At 41.9% G+C, this 17,065-nt stretch overlaps 1 protein-coding gene across 1 annotated transcript in view; it reads left to right on the plus strand.

Annotated features, from left to right (window-relative positions):
• The window catches only part of TNRC6B (trinucleotide repeat containing adaptor 6B), a 250,794-nt gene that overhangs the window by 210,507 nt on the left and 23,222 nt on the right, over nucleotides 1–17,065 (plus strand). The window contains 4 exon segments of the mRNA XM_036865529.1: nucleotides 519–611; nucleotides 614–669; nucleotides 1,741–1,911; nucleotides 6,104–6,229. Coding sequence (XP_036721424.1) covers nucleotides 519–611; nucleotides 614–669; nucleotides 1,741–1,911; nucleotides 6,104–6,229 — 446 coding nt within the window.

Genomic DNA, 17,065 nt, shown 5'->3' on the forward strand with positions numbered 1-17,065 from the left:
TACCAGTAACATGGCACACCGTCTCCTGCGTTCAGCATGAAGTTCTAAATGTTAGGGCAACAACCGTGCCTCTTTGCTCTTTTTATTCCTAATAACGTGTTTCACAACCCCAACTGTTTGTCTAGCAGATACTAAAATATTAACAAGAGACACATCCTCTCACCGAGGACATTTGAATATATGAGCAAGATATATTCATCAAACATATCAATACCCAGTCTAAGAATTAGATTAGTTAGAGATTTTTTACTAGGTTAGCCCTCAGGCTCTCTTTCAGTCTTCCATAGAAAACAGGCTACAGCTACTATATGTTGTGGCGTTTGGGGGGGATTGTTTGGTTTGGTTTTGTTTTTAAGGCATCCATGTGTGTTCCAGGAAGGACCACCAGCAGCCTGAACCAGTAAAAAGCTCTTCTGGTCCTACACCTGCACTCAGGGAGCATAGTGGGACAGGTCACTCTTGGTCATGAGGGAGACATTGATTGCTAACATCCTCACTCCTTCTGTGTTACTTTTCAGGGAGCCTTCCAGATAAAAAATTTGATGTGGACAAGCGAGCAATGAATCTCGGGGATTTTAATGATATCATGAGGAAGGATCGATCTGGGTTCCGTCACCTAATTCCAAAGACATGGGAACCACAGATAGTGGGCCTTATTTGAGAAGGTGAGTTGAATCCTTGGTTTAAGATAATAATTCATGAGAACCACTTTGGTTCCCACTTGTCTTTTGATAATTAATTCCAGAAGGAAGCATAGAATTACTGAACTGAATGAGCGAGCAAAGCACAAACATCACCTGCTTTTGAATGGTGACATGAAAATAGTTGTCGTTGGCAGGTGATTAGGCAGCAGCTAGAACCATCTGTCTTTAGAATGTGAGTATTGTGAACAAGGTCTAAGTTTTGGGGAATTTATGAAGTTTGGAGGGGGGAAGTGATCTATTTATAGTGGGGGAAATGCACACTCAAAACACGTAGAAGAAATCCTAGAGGCAAATTTATTCTGAATTCTTTTTTCTGCTGTTGTGCAATTTACAAAAATAAATTTTTGGATCTTGTGCAAATACTCTGTGTCTCCTAAGGCCTTGCCTTCTAGCTTTGTCAAGATGATCCAAAACTTTCTCCTTTGCTATTTCTAAGAGAGCTCTTTTGTCTTCTTTCTCCATTTCCATAATGATCTGTTTTTAGTTATGATGGTATACTTTTCAAATTCTCAACTACCTGCTTTAAACAAGTCATTTATACCTATCTGTTGGGATTTTTAACATTTCTAATGGAGGAGATGATTCCTTGATTCAGAATACCAATTTGCAGTGTTCCTGGTCTTCAGAAGGCAGTTAAAACCAAAGTTTTTAGATCTGGCACTTTTCTGACGCCACAGTGCTGATGCAGACAGCAGCATGTTCGCAAGACGATTGCTCTGGCTTCTGTTTCGGCAGCCACGTAGCTAGAGTAATCAGTACTAGACGCATGAAAATGAAGTGTCTGGCAATGTTTATCTTAGTGCAATGGACAGAATGTGTTACTAACTTAGAGGATAAGAATCTATAGGAAAGAGGATGACAGATGGTGTCTGTTGGGCAAAGTATCATGACTATTATCAGATCCAAATTCTATCCTCGTTTACTGCTAATACACTCTAACCTTGTTTATTCCTGGTGTTTCTCTTTTCCCTTCTTGCATTCTGTTGCTTCACTAACCAACACTCATTGTGATTGGCTAACTACTACTACTTTTCAGCTGACTTTGCCTTTCTCCAATCAAGATGGGTGCCTTGGGGATGAGGCTCCCTGCTCTCCCTTCTCCCCTTCTCCCAGCTACAAGCTGTCTCCCTCTGGTTCCACACTACCCAACGTCAGCCTTGGAGCAATCGGCACAGGGCTCAACCCCCAAAACTTCGCTGCTAGACAAGTAAGGAGGCCTCTCAAATTTATAACTGCTTGGCTGTGGCCTCGCCTTGGCCCTGGTCTGCAGTTTATTGCATCATTTGTCTGTCTTGGGAAATTTGTTGATTACTGAATGCACAGAATGATACTAAGTATAGGCTTTAGCTCTTTCAGCCCATAGAACCCATCTCTCTTCATGTTTCTCAACATGGATTTTATTTTAAATATGTTTCTTTTGTCTTCCCATTTTTAGTCATAAGTTTACGTTTAATAGTTAACTAATGACTGGCGTAGGAAAATGTTAAAGAAGCTTACAGGTACCTTCTATCATCTAATTTAGCAACATATTTGCCATTTTTGAACGTTTGATTGAATGGCAAGACTACTTTTGAGGTCTTTTCAATCTAATAAAATTGCTAATTAGAAAACAGCAGCAAAACTAGTAAGATTAAATATTGGAGGGTTACAGCATCTTAAAAATCCAGTGTCTTTAAGTATCATATTATCCAGAGAAAGGTAACTTACATGTTAGATAATGAAGCTTTAAGAAGACCGATGTTGCCCAGTGTTTGGTTCAGCCTGGAGCAGCGCCTTTCCTGGGGTTGGATCTGTCCGTCCTCCAGGGAAGGGCTGTGCAGCAGAGACAGGACTGGCAGGGCTGTCGTGATGATGCCGCCTCGCCTCTGCAGGCCCAAGCGGACAGAGCAGGCCTCTGTCTGTCACCTTGCAGGAGCTCTGTTGTAGTTTTTGTGGAGAAAACCAGGAATTTGGAGACAATTCCTTTGTGACAGTGGCTCCAGTGATACTTTCCTAACCTTAGTTCCATGACTACTTACTTGTCCTTCTGACTTTCATCTCTGAATGTCACAGAAGGACATTTAATTATTAGTTGCGTCCATTCTGTTTGCACGTGATGACTTCCACATAGAAATGAAAGGATGGTATGAAACACCTCTTACGCTATAGTCCTCAAGTCTCATATAGATCGTTCATATGCTTTCTAATTGTTGCCTTAGCACATTTAAAAATGGATTATATTATATCCATATGTTCAGATTGGTTACCTCTGGATTGAGAGTTTATAGGTAGTTTTTTGTTTTCTTTCCTTGATATTTCGCTCTTTTCCTAATGTTTCCACAGAGGACATGGTTGTTGTATTACTTATATAAACAGAGAAGAAACAATTATATCCATTTTGGTGGGGAGGAGGGCTCTTTGGTTTGAGATATATAAAATAGAAGATAGTCTATACTCTTGGTTAATGGTGATTAAAGTATGCTCCCAGGATCACCTGATTATCAGATGCTTTTAGTACATAAACGTTAGTATAAGTGACCAGCCAAACTAGCTGTGCACTGGACTCTGAAAAAAGGTCATTCTCTTCATTTTTTTGATCTGTGGAGTTGCTACAAAGTCCATTGTGAACCAGTTGATTATACATGTTCTATCCAAATATGTTATGGTTTTTTCACACTGTTTTCATGCAGAGTTAACTACTTCATATTTAAAAACAAAATTTGAGGTTTTTTTCCAAATTATAGAAGATTTCAATTAGCTTGATAACCTGTGTTTTTAATTTATATACCTTTCTAAGTTAAACATTGTAGTTGAGGCAAATATCACCAATAATTATTAGGCTCAGGTCATCATTAAAGCCTCACATACAACAGTGAAGCTTTAGAAATAGCCAGATAAGCCACCATTTATATATATATATATACGCTTTTGATGCTGGTATTCCTAATCTCTAAATATAGTTTTAAAAAAAAAGACTGGATTTGTATGATTACCATTAAATACATTACTGTGCAAAATAGCTACTTCTGAGCCAAGAAGATGACCAACTTTTGATGCCAAGGTTCCATATTAAAAAATAGAGAAGGTGAGAGGAGTTCCCTGGTTGGCCTAGTGTTTAGAATTCTGGGCTTTCACTGCCATGGCCCGGTTCCGTCCTGGTCGGGGAACTGAGATCTCACCAGGCACATGCCCACGGCCAAAAAATAAAAAAGCGAGATTTAACAGTAAATAATGAATAAAAATTATCTAAAAATGGTTTATTTTTTCTTAAAAGGTATTTTTGAATAAACTTTTGTTGACTTACCTTTGTTATTATCTGTATCAGATATATCAAAAGTGTTTGGTATGGCTTTAGAGACACTTGATAATGAAAACCTAAAACCTTTGGTGGGAGTGGGATGGACTCTTTCTCCTAGGAATAGGAAAGGAGGACTTGATTTTACAAAAAGCAAAAAAGGCAAATTCTTTGTAATACCTCTTACCAGAAAGAGAGGTTGAAATTTACAATGACCCGTACAGAGCAGTTTGGAGCCCTACAAAACATAGGTCTGGCAAGGACTCTAGCTGTCAGAAACCCCACCATCCAAGACCATCCATGAGTAATTAACATCTAATAACAAGGTCATTACTTTGATAGTAAAGTGTGAGAACGATCTTAGTGGAATAGTTTTAGCAAAATAAATGTTTCCTATTTTCCTGGGAAGGATTAGTAGCTAAGCTCCAGACTACCAGGATCTCAGAAAAATTAGAACTGAGCCATTTCCCCTCAGAATGACAAGTTTGATTAGTAAGACAGGAGAGGCAGAGACATTAGAGTTTCTAGAACTAAAGGTCTTTTCATGTTTAAACAGTCCTTTGGGAGATTCAAAATTCATGGTGGATCTTTGATTTTCTTTTATGAGATGTACACAGATTTTAATTGCCATTTCTACTTTATATTCATAATCATTTTTATTTTCAATTCTTTTAAGTTCATTAATTCCCCTGAAGCAGTCCCTTAATCTGTTTTGAATCATTAAGCCATCAAAATATCTTTGTTGCTCTAGAACTTAAGGACAAAATGCTTCTTTAAAATTGCCTTAATCCCCACGATTCCAGGGATAAGATGATGGTGGTGACCTCAGCTCAGAGCGCACAGACTTGGTATAAGCAGTGGTGTAGCTGTCTTCACTGACGGTGTCCAGTGGGATGTTTGTTTTCAAGTGTATGAAATTAGTGGGTCATGGATGTTTGCAAATGATGTGCTCATCCTACAGACCAGGGCTTGACTGAGTTCCTGGGAATACAAAGAGGGAAATATTAAGCTGGTGGTGGAAAGACAGGATGCAAAATAACTGTAATATGATTTGATGATGGATCCTATCAAAGAGTTTTCAAGTGTTTTGAGAATGTAGAGGTGGGCTCAGTGAATCTGAATGTGCAATGAGGAAGGTTTGGGAAAAGACTTTGTTGATGAGGATGACCTCTGAGCTGGGCCTTGAAGAGGCCAAGTGAAGATGGTATAGAAAACTACGTCAGGCAGCGTCAAGTATCGAATATGATTTCTTTGCTTCTCTGCTAGAAACAAGTCAGAAAGGAAAGGCCATCATATACAGCCCAGCTTTTTATATAGCTCTTTGATTGGAGCAGTCTAGAAGTGCTTCAGTGAGTTGATCCTCCAGAAATCAGGGAGCTAAGCTTGTTTTTTGACTAAACTGATAGTCATACATTTGAATGAGAAGTTACAGGTGAGTAATGTTTTGTTTTGGTGTCCCTGGAATGATTTTTCACTTTTTCCCTTTCTTCCTTTTTTATCTCACCCTGTGGTTGATTCACGTTTCCTCGTCTAGTAAAGAAGGGACCAAGCAGACCCAGGACAGGGAAGGGTGTTCGGATCTGGAGTAGGATCCTCATGGAGCTAGGCTCACAGTTGGGTGGCACTGATCTTATGATTGAATCAGAAAAGTATTCAAATCAACCAATTCAGAGAAGTCATATCATAGTATTGTTTTACAACTGATATTATTCACAAGCCTGCATTTTTACTTAGGTGCTTTTTAAGGTGCGTCTCAGCTTATATAGTTTGAGAATAAATTCGGTAAACCCAATCTTAAAAAAGAAAGTAGTTGAATAAATGTTATACTGCCTGTACCTTTCAATAACAACAACAACAAATTAGTGTTTTTTCTAACATTTGACTAAATGTAACCCTTTTGGTTTATAGAATGCATCAGACTGCAGGGGTGGTGATGATACGCCCATGATTGGATTTGAATACTTTTCTGAGTATTCTGAGATCAGGAACTTTTTTCAGTTGTAAAATTCTGTGATTCCATGGAACACGGGATATGATTCTTCTGAGGGAGAGAAAACCTGAACTGTTTCTTATTTGTGTTTTCTTATGTTAACAAAAAGCCTCACCGTCGCTGTTCCGTTGACAGGGTGGCAATCATGGTTTGTTTGGAAATAGCACAGCACAATCGAGAGGCGTGCACACCCCCGTGCAGCCGCTGAATTCTTCTCCTAATCTCCGGGCGCAAGTGCCTCCCCAGTTCATTTCCCCCCAGGTAAGCAGCTTCATGCATCCACAATTCATAAGTAAAGTCCAGATGGTTACTAGTTGTCAACTGACTGGTTTTGTGCGCGTAAAAGGAATAACAGTTACCCATCTAAAATGGGAAAAATCCAGATGCCAGGGATCAAGATTTTTACAACAAGATGGCAAATCTCGTTTGTTTGGTTTTTTTATTGTATCGTGCATACAAAGTAGATGTTTTTACATGAAAAGCATTATGATTATATTCCTTTTAGATCTCCTATATATTTTCCCAATACTATATTGATTTTTAAATTGTGTATAATTAAAACTGCTGTGTAAATTCTGATGTGTCAACATTCAGAAGTTGGTTGCCCTCAAGGATTTGCAGGGTAATTGCCAGGTTCTGGGTTATTCTGAAAAGTTTTGAGGAGATATATACTAAAACACTGACTGGGTGTTCTAGGGGGGGTTAAAGAACCAATGAAGTGGCAGAGACTTATTCACAGAGCAGCTTTGTGTAGGACACGGTCCGTGGGTACCATGGGAACCCTTTAGGACCCTCTATTAGCAGAGATTGGACAAGTTGTTCGGGGTATAGGTGAGAGATTTGTGCCAGTCTACCACATACTGCCTCTCATACATCTTTGTGGGAAACAGGTCTGAGGAGCAAAGTAAAAGGTGATAAGCCCAAGTAAAGATTCAGTGTGTGAATCAAGATCAAGAGCTTTGAGTCTGTCCCATCGTATAAGAGGGGGGTGGGGTACTTACTAGATCCAGCCAACAGGTTGTGAAGGGTCAGGTTTTGTTGTTTGTTTTTTGATACATCTTGTAAGACAGAAGCTTAAAATGTTTATTTGAAACCATAATCTATAGATTTCAAACCCTGCTTTGGACGGTGAGTCTGTCCGTCTTGGTAGAGGAAGGAATGTTGATCGTGCCCCCGCCCCCATCTTCACGGTCCTGTCTGGAGTCCTCTTAGGTCTCTCTTCTTCCCCTTCCCTTTCTCTGAGTTCCACTCATCCTTCAAGTCCCAGGTAGACAGAGCTGTTCCTGACTTCCCCAGCACTTTACAGTGGCAGTGTCTTGCCTTTTGGAGCACTTGCCAACGTGCCTTGCCATCAGGCCAACAGCCGTCTGTGGTTATCGAACGTCTGCAGTGTTCCAGGTTGTGTGTTGGCAGTGCGTGATTGAAGAAAACACTGCCTCTCCCATCGCTGCCTCCTGGAGTTGTGGCGGTGATGGCAGAGTAGTCGGTAGATAGTGTGCTGCATGGAAAAGCTTAACAGAGTTTGGGGAGCTGGGTGGGACCTCACACTAGCAGTGACATTTAAGCTGGGTCTTGAAGAACGAATCAGAGTTCGCTGGGCACAGCCAGATGAAAGGTGCCTTCCAGGAGGCAGGAGCAGCTTGTGCAGGGGGCAGTAATATCTGGAAGGACACGGCACGTTTGTGGAAATGCGGTTAGTGTGAGTAGTTAGTTTGAGCTTGTGGAAGTGTAGGTATGCTGTCTAGAATGGAATAGGAAGAAGCTAGTCAGGAAGTTTGGGACCAAATTTGGAACGGTTTTGTTTGCCTTGCTAAGTAGTTTGGACTTTGTCCTTTGGTCACCATGGTTTGTAACATTATCTTGGCTGCTACTTAAAAATACAGTTTCTGGGTCTTCCTCAATCTACTGAGACACAGAGTCTTGGGTGTTGGGGCCTCGTCACCCCCAGGGGATTTTTACATGCTCCCTAGAGTTTGGCTGCTCCTGCTGAAGATAATATAGTATTAGGCAAGATTTCTCAGCTGAGTGGCAGTATAGGAAAATTTAAGTTTTGGAAAAATAACACCATGATATAGAGGACGTGTTTGAGTGACAGAATCGCTAGAGCAAAGGAGATCAGTTACGAGGCTAGTGCAGGAGTCCAGATAAGATAGTGGCAGTCGGGGGGACTTCCCTGGTGGCTCAGTGGTTAAGACTCCACACTTCCAATGCAGGGGGGCTGGGTTCGATCCCTGGTCAGGGAACTAGATCCCACATGCATGCTGCAACTAAGAGTTCGGATGCCACAACTAAGGAGCCCACAAGCCGCAACTAAGGAGCCCGCCTGCCACAACTAAGACCTGTTGCAACTAAATAAATAAATAAATAAAGGAAACACAGCATTAAATTAAAAAAAAGATAGTGGCAGTGGGAATTAAGGCCTCCTTGTGAAGGTCACTGGTGATCTTTGTGTTGTGGAATACAGTGATCTGTTCCCCAGTCTCTTTTTACTCATGTATCAGCATTGGACACAGTGGGTCACTCCCTCCTTTTTGAAACAATTCATTTGGCTTTCAGACACCTTCTATATTGGTTCTCCACCTGCCTTTTCTTGTCTTTCTGCTTTACAAGTTCTTCCTCACTTCCCCAGTGTTTAAACATCACAGTACCCCAGCCTCAATATCTGAACCTCTTCTCACCACTTACATCCACTTTTAGGTGATCTCGCCCAGTGGAATGACTTTAAAATACTGACAGTTCCAAAACTGTGACTTCAGCCCAGATCTCTCTTCTGAACCCCAAAGACTTCTGGCCATCTTTAGTAGGATGCCTTATAGGCATCTGAAGTGAACACGCCCAAAACAGAACTTCCTGCTTCATCCCGCTCTCCCCTCAAAGCGTCCTCTTCCTCCCAGTACCTGGCACTCTCATCCTGCAGGTGCTCAGGCCAGAGCTGGTTGTGAGTCCTCACAGCGCACAACCAACCCAGCAACAAATCCTCCCTTCAAAACTTCATCCAGCGTCCGACCATTTCCTACTGTGACCATGGTCTCCTGACTGGTCCCCCCCGCTTCATCCCGTACTTGCTCCCTCGAGTCTTGTTTTCTGCCCCGAGTTCAGACTGATCCTCTAAAACCACACTGTCCAGTGTAGCCATTAGCCACATGAGCACTTGAAATGTGACTTGTGGAATGGAAGAACTGAATTTTGGTTTTAATGAATTTAAATAGCCACACCAGGTTAGCAGCTACCGTATGGACAGTGCAGATGTGGAACGTTTCTGTCATCACAGAAAGTTAAGGTAAATCACGTTGCTGCTTTACCGGGACCCCTCTCCTGGCTCCCTCTCTCACTGAGAATACAAAGCCAGCTCTTCACTGTGGTCTTTGGGGCTCTTGGTGACCTCCCTGCCCCCCACACTTGCCGCTCTCCTCTTCGTCCAGACCTCTCCAGCCAACTGGCCCCAGTGCACGGAACATACTCCCAGAATGCTCTTCTCCCAGATTGGCACATGGCTCCGTCTTTGTTTCCTTCAGAGCTCTGCTTCAGTCCCACCTTATCAGGGAGGCTGTCCCAGGCTGTGTATAGTACACCACCACCACCGTTACTCACCCCCACCCCACCCCCAGGAGGGTAAATAAGCTTCACAGCGGCAGGATCTGTGGCTGCTCTGTTCATTGCTGCATCCTGAACATCGGCAACTGTGCAGGGCATGTATTTTAAGTTCAGTAAGTATATGTCGAGTCACAGGAAGATGCATTTCAGAATGATCTAGAAAGTGGAATTGTTAGGAAAACACAGTGAACTTAAGGGGCTGCAAATCTCTTTAGGACCAAAGTATCTGCTCTACTTGGAAAAGAAAAGTACTTGCGTTCTCCTACATTTTTGAAATGTGTTTATTTAGCAAAACATGGTTAACCTTTATTTAATGCATAATTAGGGCAAAATATTAAACAATGGAATGTTCAGTTTTTTCCTGACATTTACATATTTTAAAAAACAAAGCAGTTGGGTAGGTTTAAAAAAACTTTTTTTTTCAAGTAAAGAGAATATAATAACCGCACTGAAAGTTTGGATTGTGCAGAAAAAAATTCTTTCTTTTAAAAAATTTTATTTATTTATTTTTATTTGACTGTGCCAGGTCTTTAGTTGAGGCATGCGGGATCTTTGTTGCATATGTGAGCTCTTAGTTGTGGCATGCATGCGGGATCTATCTCCCCCACCAGGGATTGAACCCAGGCCCCCTGCATTGGGAGCACGGAGTCTTAATCGCTGGACCACCAGGGAAGTCCCAGAAAAAAATTCTTCCCAAAACTACCCTCCCACCCCACTGGACGCAATGACAAGAATTATTTTTACGTAATCCCCAATCCAGACTTTGTTCGTTTACAGGCATGCTTTTCACATAACTGCATTCATGGTCACAACAGCCTGCTATTTTCATTAACATTGGGTCATAATATTTTCTGGTTACTAATACAGTCTTCAAGTTGATCATTCTTAATGAAGAAGGCAAAATGTTCCATCAGGTAGACTTGATTTGATTTCCCTTTCCCAATTGGTTATTGTTTCTAATTTTTCACTGTCATAAGTAACACTGTAGAGAAATCCTTTATACATAGATCTTTGCCCACATTATTTCTAAATTTAGTTGCCCAGAATGAAATTTCTGGGTCAAAGCACATGAACATTTAAAATTCTTTTTTTTCTTTTTTAAATCCATTTCCCATACCTTCTTTTATTTTATTTTTATAAATTTATTTATTTATTTATTGGCTGCGTTGGGTTTTTGTTGCTGCGCGTGGACTTTCTCTAGTTGCGGTGAGTGGGGGCTACTCTTTGTTGCCATGCATGGGCTTCTCATTACGGTGGCTTCTCTTGTTGCGGAGCACGGGCTCTAGGCGCGCGGGCTTCAGTAGTTGTGGCACACAGGCTCAGTAGTTGTGGCTCGCGGGCTCTAGAGCGCAGGCTCAGTAGTTGTGGCGCACAGGCTTAGTTGCTCCGTGGCATGTGGGATCTTCCCGGACCAGAGCTCGAATCTGTGTCCCCTGCATTGGCAGGTGTATTCTTAACCACTGCGCCACCAGGGAAGAAGTCCCTGAACATTTAATATTCTTAACGAGGGACTTCCCTGGTGGCGCAGTGGTTGAGAATCAGCCTGCCAATGCAGGGGACACGGGTTCGAGTCCTGGTCCGGGAAGATCCCACATGCCGCGGAGCAGCTAAGACCGTGCGCCACAACTACTGAGCCCATGTGCCTAGAGCTCGTGCTCCGCCACAGGAGAAGCCACTGCAATGAGAAGCTCACGCACCTCAGTGAAGAGTAGCCCCCGCTCGCCGCAACTAGAATAAGCCCGTGCACAGCAACAAAGACCCAACGCAGCCAAAAATAAATAAATTTATAAAATTCTTGATGAATATTACCAAATTTTACATCCATTTTAACCGCTTTTTAGGGACAGTCAATAATTAATGTAAACATAGGAAGAAGATATTGAAACTCATCTTTAAGATTTGTTACAAATGTTCCATACCGTGGGTTTTTTCTACCTTGCCTTTTTCTTCCTGTTACTCAAATGTTCAGAAAGTAACATATTTTAGAGGTTTTTGTCTTGCTTTTATTTTTATTTATTTTTTAATAAAGAGACCATTCTGGGGCTTCCCTGGTGGCGCAGTGGTTGAGAATCTGCCTGCCAATGCAGGGGACACGGGTTCGAGCCCTGGTCTGGGAGGATCCCACATGCCGCGGAGCAACTGGGCCCGTGAGCCACAACTACTGAGCCTGCGCGTCTGGAGCCTGTGCTCCGCAGCAAGGGAGGCCGCGACGGTGAGAGGCCCGCGCACCGCGATGAGGAGTGGCCCCCGCTTGCCGCAACTAGAGAAAGCCCCCTCGCACAGAAACGAAGACCCAACACAGCCATAAATAAATAAATAAATAAAAATTAAACTTTAAAAAAAAAAAGAGAGAGACCATTCTTTCTTTTTTTTTTTAATTTTATTTATTTTTGGCTGCATTGGGTCTTCATTGCTGCGCACAGGCTTTCTCTAGTTGCGGCGAGCAGGGACTACTCTACCTTGTGGTGCGCGGGCTTCTCGTTGCAGTGGCTTCTCTCCTTGTGGAGCACGGGCTCTAGACGCGCAGGCTTCAGTAGTTGTGGTGCACAGGCTTAGTTGCTGCGCAGCATGTGACTCTTCCCGGACCAGGGATCAAACCCATGTCCCCTGCATTGGCAGGAGGATTCTTATCCACTACGCCACCAGGGAAGCCTGTCTTGCTTTTAAATTGCTGTCATTTTGCACTTGTAACGCTTCGTTAAATGCCATATTGACTCCCAACTAGAGCTTCACTTTCTCCAACCCAGCTGGAGATTGAAAGGATTTTAAGCCAGAATAATTAATTCCCTGCCATGGGAATGTGCAAACCTGCACTTTAATTACTCTGCAGCCCAGGTATGAATAGTCATTTGCCAGGAGCCCAGTGAAGCATCTGTCTGGTCCTTTTGTGTTCACTGGAGGGGGACAGTACATGTGAATCTGAAGGAGGGGGAAGTTGAGCAGTGCTAGATAGGAAGTCCTCAAAGTACAACCTTGATAGTCTTTATAACTGTCAGTTTATAGAACACATGAGATGCTGGCATTTAAATTAAAGTATAAAAATACCTTGTGTTAGCATTTCTTTTCTTTATAGTCTTTCTGTATCTGTCTATCTGTAAATAATATGTTTCATGTTCCCTTTTTTGAACTTTATGTAATGAAATCATACAGTATGTAACCTTCTCTGACTTTTTTTACTTGATAATGCTTGTAAGATTTTCCCATGTTGATTTAGGCAATTGTGGTTCATATGGTATTCTACTATATGAATATACCATCATTCATTTACCTATTCTACCCTACTATCAATAGACATTTGGGTTGTTTCCAGATTTTTGCTATTATGAGCAGTGCTGCTGTGAATATTCCTCTATTTGTCTCCTAGAATGAATTTCTCTAGGGTACTGCTGGGTCATGGGCATGTTTTACTTTGAATGGTGGTTTCTGTAGCTAGGTTTGAGTAGTAGGAAGTTTTGAGTAAGGCAGGTGGTGGGACCATGGGCTCGTGGCAAAGGGTAACATACATTCTCAAGACTGAAGAGAAATGGTAATCAGGAGACCAGCTGATTTGTCCAGTAGGTCTTTTAAAACTGAAAGAGGGGGCTTCCCTGGTGGCGCAGTGGTTAAGAATCTGCCTGCCAATGCAAGGGACACAGGTTTAACCCCTGGCCGGGGAAGATCCTACATGCCGCGGAGCAACTACGCCCGTGCACCACAACTACTGAGCCTGAGCTCTAGAGCCCGCAAGCCACAACTACTGAGCCCACGTGCCACAACTACTAAAGCCTGCTCGCCTAGAGCCCGTGCTCTGCAACAAGAGAAGCCACGACAGTGAGAAGCCCATGCACCACAACAAAGAGTAACCCCCGCTCGCCGCAACTAGAGAAAGCCCGCGCACAGCAACGAAGACCCAACAGAGCCAAAAATAAATAAATAAATAAATTTATTTTAAAAAACTGAAAGAGGGCTTCCCTGGTGGCACAGTGGTTAAGAATCCGCCTGCCAATGCAGGGGACATGGGTTCGAGCCCTGGTCCGGGAAGATCCCACATGCCGTGGAGCAACTAAGCCTGTGCGCCACAACTACTGAGCCTGCGCTCTAGAGCCCACGAGCCACAGCTACTGAAGCCTGTGAGCCACAACTACGGAAGCCCACACACCTAGAGCCAATGCTCCGCAACAAGAGAAGCCACTGCAATGAGAAGCCGCGCACAGCAACGAAGACCCAATGAAGCCAAAAATAAATAAATAAATAAATAAATAAAATTTTAAAAAAATAAAACTGAAAGAAGGGAGGAGAAATGACAGTTCAGACAATGGCTCTTTATTTTGGAGGCCAGCAGGTTGGGAAAGAAAATAAGCAGAGGAGATTTCCCATGAATCATAGATGAAAGCTTCGGAAAGGAAGTTAGAAACGTGCTGATCAGTACAGACAGCCTGGAGCAGCACTGTCCGGTAGAAATGTAACACAAGCCACATGATGGAATTTAAAGTTTTTAGTAGCCCATCTAAGAGATAAAAAGAAACTGGTAAAGTTAATTTAATAATATATATTCTTCAAACCAATATATCTAAATTATTATCATTTCAACCTTTACTCAATGTTTTTAAATTATATTAAAATTTTTACTTTCCTTTTTTTAATACCAAGTCTTTGAAATCTGGTGTATATTTTACACTTAAAACACATCTCGGGACTTCCCTGGCAGTCCAGCGGTTGGGACTCCACGCTTCCACTGCAGGGGGCATGGGTTCGATCCCTGGTTGGGGAAGTAAGATCCTGCATGCCACGTACTGCGGCCAAAAAAAAAAAAAAAAACAACCCACATCTCCACTTAGGTTAGCCATGTTTCAGCTGCTCAATAGCCACATGAGACTAGTAGTTAACATACCAGATGGCACAGGCCTGCAAACAGAGTTATTGTATTCCTTTCTTTCCTAGAAACTGCCACAGAAAATGACCACAAACTGGGTAGCTTAAAACAACAGACATTTATTCTCTTACAAGTTCTGGAGGCTAGACGTCCGATAGCAAGGTGTCATCAGGGTTGGTTCCTACTGCAGGCTCCACAGGAGAGTCTGTTCCGTGCCTCTCTCCTAGTTTCTGGTGTCTGCTGGCAGAGCTTGGTGTTCCTTGACATGTAAATGCATCACTCCCATCTCCACCTCCGTATTCACGTGGCATTCTTCCCTGTGTGTCTCTGGACTTTCTCTTCTTCTAAGGACACCAGTCATTGGATTAGGGCCCACTGTAATCCATTATGTCCTCATCTGAAACTTGATTATGTCTACAAAGATCCTACTTTTGAATAAGGTCACATTTTCAGATCACAGTTGGGCATGAATTTGGGGGGGTGGGGGACACAGTTCAACCTGGTATAGTTGCTAAACCAAATGAATTTAAGATTCACACTGTGAAGGTAAGAAATACGATTTCATGAGTCACTGAGGTATGGTCTAAGACTCTGGTTTGGAATATGGTGTGATAGCGTAGGATATATCTCCACTTGTAGCCTCCTTCCCTGTCCCCGACCGCTCCTGCCCCCCCCAAACAAAAAAAAGAAAAACTTTTAATACAGTGAGGTTGGAACCATTATATCAGAGACAATAAGTTAAGCCACACTGGTGACCATTTGGGTGAACTCAAAGGACAGATGAAGAAGAATTATTATTTGAGAGGAGTTGTGGAAGGTATGTCCCTCATGCTGGCCATAAAACTGGTGCAGAGGTAAAGTGCACAGTAATGGTGTGCCTGTTTTGAGCTCCTATCTGCTAGGGGTCTGTTAAAATAGAAAATCAAATAAGGTGGGTTTTTGTTTTGTTTTGTTTTGTTTTTTTAAGTCAGTTTATCTTTTATTTTTTAATTGAAGTATAGTTGATTTACAATGTTGTGTTAGTTTCAGGTGTACAGCAAAGTGGTTCGGTTATATATATCTATATATCTGTTCTTTTTCAGGTTCTTTTCCATTATAGGTTATTACAAGATATTGAATATAGTTCCCCATGCTATACAGGAGGTCCTTGTTGTTTATCTGCTTTTTATATAGTCGCATCAGACAAGTTTTTTAATTGGTTGGCAGCACTCAGCACCTCGTAGAGAGTAGCAAGGAAGCAGCTGGGCAAACTATTACTTTAAATCAAAATACTTTCCAAAATGAGAGAATTGATAGTTTAAGTGCAAGTGCCTGAGATCTTGGAAGAAAATGAGTTGGTGAGCCGAGTATAGGAAACTTGAACTTAGATGTTTTTAGACTAGAAGGTGTCAAAGAAAAGATAGGCAGATATTCTTGAGAATGTAGCAGACAGTGACTCAAAAGTATTAGGAAGCTGAAGAATTTAACTTTGACTGTGATGCTAAAGAAAGGTAACATGGGAAGACCCCGTGGCCTTCTGATGAAAGCTTTCTGTTGACTCACGTTTTATAGGGTCATTTTTAAAAGATGGAAAGTAAGGGTATGCAAGCAAGGGTGAATGTGTGAGAGTCATGCTGGGAGATTAAAACACAAAATAAGTTGAGGCTTGTAAAAAAGTAGGCAGGTCAAAAGTGTCTTAGAACTTGGTTTGGTGCAATGTGGTGACTGGGAAAGGAATCATAGCTTTGGACTCTTCATATAATGCTGACTGATTAAGTGGAAAGAATATTTTTACTGCTTTTGTCTTTTCTGTTAAGAATAAGGGTGTTCAACCGAAAGGGTTTAAGATGCATTAAATCCTACAGCAGAGAAAGAATTTGTGGAAAGAATTGCAGAGTCCTGACTGTGATCTTTGAAGAATGCTTGAGGTCTTCAAGGAGGAGGGTTTAATAATGACAACCCCTCTTTCCTGCCCAAATCCTGAATTTTTAAGACAAAAAGAGGAAGGCTTCCAGGGGCCTAAACGTCCTCTTTACTACCGAGAAAGCTGATACTGGAGAATGTGAGCTTCCTAATACTGAATTCCAAACTTACCCCCTAGTAACTGGAATAGGGCAGTCCCCCCTGTGGGCTTGCTGCCAGGATGTAAGGGAAAGAGGCCCAGAGTGTTATGATAAAGGTGGATGCCCCTCTTTGGAGCCTCAGGTCAGCAATGGGAAAGAAGCTCCCCTCCCCTACAATGAAGTAAGGAGAATGGGGGAATTTTTTTTTTTTTTTTAATTTTGAAAGAACAAGGAAAGTGGCTTAAAGACTGATGAACTTGGTGCCAATTCCAAGCAAGATTCTAGACAAGATTATCAAAAACATGGTTTCTGAGCACCTGTACTAGGAATCGAGAATCATAGTTTGCTAACATATTTGAACTTAACTCGTTTTCTTCACTGATTGGTAAAAAAATTTTGGATTATAGGAACGATAAAGTTGTTGTATCTCTATTTTGACAAGTCATTTGACAAGCTGTCTAAAACAGTTGTGTTGATTAGAAATGATTGACTATTCCTGGACTTCGACTGGAAGGGTGACTGTTAGTAAGTTAAAATATGAGAGGTTCATTCATCTAACAGGTGTTTATCGAGCATCTGCTATGTGCCATGCATATAAAGATAAATGTA

Source organism: Balaenoptera musculus, chromosome 10, assembly GCF_009873245.2.
Source record: "Balaenoptera musculus isolate JJ_BM4_2016_0621 chromosome 10, mBalMus1.pri.v3, whole genome shotgun sequence".
In the NCBI taxonomy this organism is placed as follows: domain Eukaryota; kingdom Metazoa; phylum Chordata; class Mammalia; order Artiodactyla; family Balaenopteridae; genus Balaenoptera; species Balaenoptera musculus.